We start from the raw sequence: 7,978 nt of genomic DNA, 5'->3' as shown, positions 1-7,978 counted from the left end.
AAGGAGGAATGGGAAAAAAGTTCAGTCTCTCACTGTGCAAAACTGATAGAGACATACCCCAAGCGACTTACAGCTGTAATCGCAGCAAAAGGTGGCGCTACAAAGTATTAACTTAAGGGGGCTGAATAATTTTGCACGCCCAATTTTTCAGTTTTTGATTTGTTAAAAAAGTTTGAAATATCCAATAAATGTCGTTCCACTTCATGATTGTGTCCCACTTGTTGTTGATTCTTCACAAAAACATACAGTTTTATATCTTTATGTTTGAAGCCTGAAATGTGGCAAAAGGTCGCAAAGTTCAAGGGGGCCGAATACTTTCGCAAGGCACTGTAGGTGCCAAGCAGAGCACTCTGGGTAAATTAACCTATTATGTGCCTCAGACCTAAACAGCTCAACTGTTGGTGTTCTGAGTTAATGGTAAGTGATGCCAAGAAAAACTTTACTGAATCAGTTGCATAAATACACTAAATACAGACTGAAGTTACAAGACTAGACAGCTATTGAATAAGGATGACAAAGGCCAATATTCTGAACCAGGCTTGGCATAAGAGAAAGTAAATGGGATGTTTTTTTTACCCTGTAAAGAGCTTTAGATTTGTTCAGAGCAGGACAGATTCTGACCCTCAGTGCACTAAGAGAGAACAGTAGGAGAACTAGAACACGTTAGAGAAACAGCATGAGAGAGACTAGGACAATATCAGCTTTGAAAGCCTACTTTGGACCACTGCTGAAGTGCCTCCTAGTGATGTACAGACACAAAACCAGCTTACAGAAACTGAAGGAGGCAAAGTAGGATTTCAAAAACAGTTTGTTGGTTTCTCTCATGTTTTGTTCAACATTTTCCTTCTCGTGGTCACGACCCCCAGGGATGACAGAAGACCGAGATAAAAGATTATGTGCGAACGGCAATGAGTTTTCACTCCCCTACAAACATGTATGTGAAGATCTGACAGACAAATGTAGCGGTTACAGGTTAGACATGCTTAGTATTCAGGGCTGCATTTGTGTGCAGACAACACGTTTTCATGGCACTCACAGCTGCCATTTTAAACTATTCAGAGTAAACCAAGGTTGGGCCGATGTGATTAAATACAATATAAGGACAAAAATGGCATAGTCTGGAAATATCTGGTCATTAACGTGCAAATCAATTATAACGGCTATCGCAGTATTTGGAGTAGCATATCGTAGGTCTCATATCGCCCAACCCTTGAGTGAATGTTTTCAAAACCATGTGATCTTGAATGCAACCCTGATTCTACATAAGATATCTATTGTGTAGCAGGACTACAGATCGATGTCTGGCCTCAAATAACCTCCCTTATGACCCCTTGAATCCTCTCTCCAGTGGCTGAATATAGACATCTGTCTGTAAGTGATGATACTCTGCCCTTGTGCTTCTTACCATACAAATATAATAAAAACCAACCTGGGCTCCTAAAAGACACCTTTATAGAGTGAGAGTGTTATTAGTAAGTACGAGAGTGAGAAAATCAAAACACAACCTAAATGCATCTCGTGGTCGGCATCCTTCTAGTGGCTTGGTTGTCAAAACCTGAGAAAGCCTCAAGTCTGTAGATGCTTCCTCTCCTTGACCTGCACTTGGTAGGGCAATCAGGATCGGAAAAGAAATAATGCTATTATTATATGCAGTTTACTCACATCAGTGCAGATGAAGGAAAGGAGTATAGGCTATTGGAGTATAGACTGAGATGCACCCTCTGGACCCTGGCTCTGGAGGGCTACTCACCAAGGGTGGCGCTGGGTGATTCCGTCACCTAACACAACCTAGTATCAACGAGATCATTGGTCATTTAAAGGGAACTACCGTCGTCTCAGGAGTAGCCTTCTAGCCCTGGGTGGGCAGCCCTTTTGTAAGCGTCAGGTAATGGTATGGGGGTATGAGAGAAAGAGACAGGGAGGTGTCTGTCAGTGTGTCTTGCTCTTCTGTTCCTGTAGCGTGCGCTGCAGCTCTCTCAGGTTCTCCGATAGCAGCTCTACCTCGTCTAGCCTCCCGTTGAGCTTGGCATCAAATATGTACGCCCGTATATTATCGATCTGCTGCAGCAGCAACTCCTCCTCAATCACGTCAACATCCGGCATCGCCTCCTCATCCTCCCCCTCAAAGGGATTGGTCGAGGCTCCCGGCGGGGTACACCCAGAAGCCTCTTTAAAAGGGTTACCTTCATTGTTTTCCTCCTTCACTTCGAAAGGGTTGCCAGTAGCACCCTCTGCCTGCCCCTGCTCTTCCTCCCCACCCTCTTCCTGCTCAAACGGGTTGTACTCCTTCTTCCCGTTAGCCACCTCCTTGTGCTCCTTCTGGATCTCCTCGAAGAACGGATTGGAAGGATCCTCCACAGGGGTGGAGTCCTCCTCCTCAAAGGGGTTGAGGGAGGAGCTGTTCTGTCCCTCGCCACCAGGAGGTGTCACATCTCCGCGCAGCCTCCTCAGCCGGGGGGGTGACTCCTCATCCTGGTCGGTCAGGGCAGGGAAGGCCCTCATAGACAGGGGGCTGCTCTCTGCTTTAGGTGTCACCTCTTCCTCCCCCTCTTCCTCCCCATGGAGGCTCCCTATATCGGTTAGGTTCAGTGAGCCCTGCCAGGTGTATGTGGCCTGGGATCCTGGGGCTTGGCTCTGGGCCCTGTGCTCCCTCTCTCTGTCTTCCAGGCGTTGCAGCTCGTCCTGCTGTAGACTCTCCTCCTGCGCCAGCCTCTGGGACAGAGCGATGGCCAAGCTGGTCTGTTGCTGGTCGTACTCATCCTGGGAAACACATAGTTCAACAAATAACACCCTATTCCTACACAGAGCCCTACTTGATGTGGTGCATTGTAAATCACAGTATATACAACAATGAATGCCTTGATCAATACTAGTTGTGGTACATGTCTAATATAATGTAGGTTTCCACACCTGCAGCTGCCTGAGGTTCTCCTCCAGCATGGCCACTTCGTCATGCCTCTGGGCGGCCTTGGCCTGCCGCAAGAATGACTGGATGTTGTCTATCTGCTGCAGCAGGGGGTCCTCCAGCTCCCCGCACGTGTGGAGGGTATCAGAAGAGGGCAGCCATCCCCCAGCTTTGGTCATGCGGGGGGCCCTGGGGGCCTGGGGAGCCTCCCCATTGGTGCTGGCAGCTGGGCGGTTCTTCTCAGAGTCCTGCCTCCTTTTCTGGGCCACTTGGGCAATCTGGCAGTAAAATAGGAAGGTACGTTTTTAGAGACAGCTTCATTATAAAACACTAATTGTGTTGCTTTTTGCTTGTCTGTTATCATAGATATATTAGATCCTTTTTGGAATATCATTGTTGGGTCATTAGATTAAACAATAAGCAGCCTACTCACCAGTCTCTCCTGCGTGAGCCTCATCTCCTGCTCCTGCTTCCTCTTCTCCTTTAGGTCCTCATACTTGTCCTTAGTGGGTAGAGACATCAGACCCAGCAACTTCTCCTGCAGGAGGGAGGGAGAAGTATAGAGATGGGGGGGGGGGTTGCTTGAATATAGTATGTAACTTTACTGGTGGCAGTCTCAGTTATCAATGACATGTTTACCATGCTATTCAGCTCATCCATAGCTGCTCTGTGTGTACAGTAGTGTACCCTCTGTCTCACCTGGACAAACAGTGTGGCTGTGTATCTGACCATCCTCTGCAGCTGGAGAGTCTTTTGATGGGGTTGTGGCTCCTCCTTCATTCCCAGTGTTAAGATCTTCTTACTGACATGAATATATATATATAGAGAAGGTTATAATATGGTCGTTTAGCAGACAAAGTGACTTGAAGTTAGTTAACACATGTTCTGTAAACGGTATGTACCTCAGTGCATCGATCAGTTCGTAGTATTTCTGGACTTCCATTCTCAGTCCACCAGCCGTGTCCAGGTTATAGGTGGTCTCTCCAGCACTGTGAAAATGGAAGTTTGACAATGAGGATAAAACAACCGAACCAGAGCCACATATAGCTCTGGTCAAATGTAGTACGCAATATAGGGAATGAGGTGTCATTTAAGACACAGGCTATATCTTACTTGAGAGACTCAGCCATTCTGATATACTCTGGAGCCCTCTCATCCACCTTGTCCATGCACAGTCTCAGCCTCTGGGAGGAAGACAGGAAGATGGATGGTGAATGACAGGAAGTACACTACATGGTGAACAAGAGGAAGCACACAGAGCTCTGTGTTACCTCATAGAGCTTGACAATGTCAGGCACGTGGTCTTTCTCCTCCAGTTTCTGCTGTCTCTTCATCAGGGTGTCCATGCAGTGGAGGCAGCAGCGGATCCTCTCGTCATCCTTCTCTTCCAGCATTGAGGTGACACTGCTCAGGCTGCTGATGCTGCCCCTCCTGGAGCCCATCCCGCTGACATTGCCTCCGCCCCCTGTTGGAGGGGACTGGGACTGGGACTGGCTGCCCGTAACACTACGGGCCTCCCGAGTCCCACTGGTCAGCTTGTCTGGAGAGAAGAGAACAAACAGGGTGAGGATTCACTGAGCAACACTGAGATATGTTGCAATAATATGTAATACTGTAGTATGCATGTAAACACATGCACACATTATATATGTCCATAATGTGGTGTGTTTATGTGTGTGTGAGTGTGTAATTCTACTCACAAGCCAAAGGCAGGGGCACAAACTCCATGCACTTCCTACACATGATGGAGCCACAGAGGCGGCAGTGGTGTCGCCTGTTGCGAAGGTTGAACTTGTTCCCGCAGTCAGGACAGAACGGAACATCAGAGTCGCTCACCCACGCCACAACAGACTTCTCAATCGCTAGAGAGGAAGAGAAGAGGCTTTTCTGGATTCACACAATGAAAATGACATTCAAATCCACACTGTACTTAATAAGAAGAAATGCAGATCTGGTATAATGTGATGGTGAATACCAAAACACACTGCAATATGATCCCCACTTAACTCACCTCTAATTTTGCCTGCATCTATGTTCATCCTGTCAAAAGATGTCAGCTGAAACAGAACACAGGATACATGGTGAGTCATGTTCTGACAGTATTTTGGCCAGGTCGCAGTTGCAAATGAGAACTTGTTCTCAACTAGCCTACCTGGTTAAATAAAGGTGAAATAAAATAAATAAAATAAGGGCAGTGTAACTGCTACTGTATGTGTCAAAGCCACATTGACAAACAACTTGTGATTGTCTGCTGTAGTTTGTGCAAGAGTCCTCACTTTCTCCAGCCTGATAATGAGCTTGTTGACCTCGATGACATAGTGGTCAATCCGGGCAGCTCTGTGCTTCTTAAAAAAGTCCATATGATTTCTTGTGGCTCCTATGGGGTATAGGAGGGACACCATCAGACTGGATGGAAGGGTGTTCCATTACAATGTAGCACCACATTTTCAATTCAGTCGAGATGACTCACTAGCATTCAATGACCAGACCAATACATCTCTTATGTAGTGTAGATTTAGTCACTTTCTACAATGCACTCTAAATAATGCCACTGTAATAATCTTTACATGTCTTACATTACTCATCACATGTATATACTGTATTTTATACCATCTATTGCAACTTGCCTATGCCGCTCAGTCATCGCTCATCGACCTACTTACATGTACATATTCTCATTCATCCCTTTAGATATGTGTGTATTAGGTAGTGGTTAGGTAATTGTTAGAGTACTTGTTAGATATTACTGCACTGTCGGAACTAGAAGCACAAGCATTTCACTACACTTGCATTAACATTTGCTAACCATGTATGTGAGAAATAAAATTTGATTTGGGAAGCCCTCTACCACACCACCCCTTTCCTCTACTCCCAGTAACCCCCCCTGCATTCTTCTCCCAGTCTCACCCAACTCCTGAGGCTCCCACATGTAAGGGTCCACTCCGCCGTAGTAGAAGGACTCATAACTGCCCGTCTCTGGCTTGTCTTCACCATCCCTCTTCAGCAGCTTGTCTTTGGCTTTCTTAGCCTTCTGGACCAGACCTGCAGCCAAAAGGAGAGAGTTGTGATTACTTCAAGCAAGGATGCATGCCTTCTAAAAGTATTATCAGAGACCCTTTTGATTTAGAATTTCCTTTGCTCCTCCATGATGTGCATATTTAGTCTGGTAGAGCACAAAATGGACTCACTCTTGAGTTGTCCCCTGACATGTCGATCGTCCCCAGAGTGCTCCTCCTCGTAGTGTTCCTGGAGCTGGTAGAACGACTGCAGGTCCTTCAGGCACAGCGGGCACAGGAAGCCCTCCTTCACCTCCCCTGTGCCCTCGAATGGGGGTGGGTAGCTGGAGGCCATTTTGGTGGGGGTGGGTGCAGGATGGTAACAGAGACACCCAGGGTGTATGTCTGTCTCATGCCACGCCCAACTGGGTGTGATGCCCACCCCTCATCCACTCCATTATGACAGGAGAAAGCCTGAGAGGCAGAAACTGATCGTTTGAAGCAGAAGAGGGGTTAAGGGTACTGACAATAACATACATGTAAGAAGTTCAGACGTGTATGGAAGTCATGGTTTAGTGGCTTACGGAATGACGAACTCTAAAAACTTCCAGCATGAAAGACTTGTCAGATGACATGGAAGTCACTGATTAACGTTACCTAATGAACGCTAACTGCTCACGTACATCCTATGCATGGCGTTACTTAAAAGAACCGCGTTTGAAAGAATAAACAGACTAGCTAACTAACTACAATAGCTAACGGCTGCAGTCGGCTGTGTTTACAACTCTCCATAAGCCAGTGATGGCTGTGATGTAGCTAATGTATCTTTACGGTAGTCATCTGTCTCACCTTGTATCTAATTGAGGAACATATTGGCACTAGGTAGGGACATCATTTAATTAGAACCAGCCAGTCATAGATAGGTAACTAGTTAGAACTATTCACACTAGCTAGCAATTAGCTGGCTAAAGTTAGCAAAAGGCTAACAACCTAGCTAACTAACAGTTAGCTACTGTAGATAAGGACGTTTCGCCAGTAGTGAGTATACCGTTTGCAATGACAAAAACTATCCAAAGACGCATTTGTGTACTTACATATCACAATGTAAACCTGTTAACGGTGCAGTTTATGAATGAAATGTTGACAGCTCGCTGCAACACTCTTCGCGGTTGAAAGGTTAGCCGCCCTAGCCTAGTCATGTGACTAGCATACCAAGACCAGAGGGAAGCCAAGACCAGAGGGAAGAACGCACAAAATGCATATGGATGGGAAAGCCAGGAGGCACCTATTTGACTTTCTGTCCTTTTTCACAACAGGAAAACATACATTTATCAGAGGAAACAAGTGTTATTGGACACACTGAACATTACAGTGGTGATGTCCACCCCTTTCTTTATACCTCAGTGGTCCTCCCTAGAGAAGGGTTGCGGTTCAAACTCACCTACCCTCCCATTATGGGGAATCACCGTCGCCATCTTGGCGGGCGGTTCAATGATTAGCCAAGCAAGGGAAGTTTGGTACATTAGCCCCCGGTTTTAGGAGAGCACAATTTTATTTTAAGTTGACTGAGAACACGTTCTCATTTGCAGCAACGACCTGGGGAATAGTTACAGGGGAGAGGAGGGGGATGAATGAGCCAATTGTAAACTGGGGATTATTAGGCAACCGTGATGGTTTGAGGGCCAGGTTGGGAATTTAGCCAGGACAACGGGGTTAACACCCCTACTCTTAGGGGTGCCATGGGATCGTTAATGACCTCAGAGAGTCGGGACACCCATTTATAACGTCCCATCTGAAAGACGGCACCCCACACAGGGCAGTCCCCAATCACTGCCCTGGGGCATTGGGATATTTTTTAGACCAGAGGAAAGAGGGCCTCCTACTGGCCCTCCAACACCACTTCCAGCAGCATCTGGTCTCCCATCCAGGAACTGACCAGGACCAACCCTGCTTAGCTTCAGAAGCAAGCCAGCAGTGGTATGCAGGGTGGTATGCAATTATGTTCACTAAGGGGCCTGGAACTCCCCATAATTCAAATCGCGACGATTGTACATCCGCTAAGAAAAGTCTGCGAAAA

At 46.6% G+C, this 7,978-nt stretch overlaps 1 protein-coding gene across 2 annotated transcripts; it reads right to left on the bottom strand.

Annotated features, from left to right (window-relative positions):
- Positions 1–244: 244 nt before the first annotated feature.
- LOC112215734 (rabenosyn-5) lies at positions 245–7,268 on the bottom strand. 2 transcript variants are annotated; one of them, XM_024375062.2, is made up of 13 exons: positions 6,996–7,268; positions 6,094–6,389; positions 5,813–5,947; positions 5,182–5,282; positions 4,917–4,962; positions 4,606–4,767; positions 4,177–4,445; positions 4,019–4,089; positions 3,808–3,894; positions 3,605–3,707; positions 3,339–3,443; positions 2,911–3,183; positions 245–2,760 (listed from the first exon to the last, which is right to left on the bottom strand). In XM_024375062.2, the coding sequence occupies exons 2-13, from the start codon at positions 6,254–6,256 to the stop codon at positions 1,930–1,932; spliced, it is 2,346 nt and encodes a 781-aa protein (XP_024230830.1). In that variant the 5' UTR covers positions 6,257–6,389; positions 6,996–7,268; the 3' UTR covers positions 245–1,929. The 2 variants fall into 2 exon arrangements, with proteins under 2 accessions (XP_024230830.1, XP_024230829.1); XM_024375061.2 differs by having other exon boundaries at positions 6,094–6,375.
- Positions 7,269–7,978: the final 710 nt, after the last annotated feature.

The sequence above is a fragment of the Oncorhynchus tshawytscha genome, linkage group LG16 (assembly GCF_018296145.1).
Source record: "Oncorhynchus tshawytscha isolate Ot180627B linkage group LG16, Otsh_v2.0, whole genome shotgun sequence".
NCBI lineage: Eukaryota > Metazoa > Chordata > Actinopteri > Salmoniformes > Salmonidae > Oncorhynchus > Oncorhynchus tshawytscha.
The sequence above is the reverse complement of the archived record's forward strand: the minus strand, read 5'-3'. Positions and strand labels throughout refer to the sequence as shown.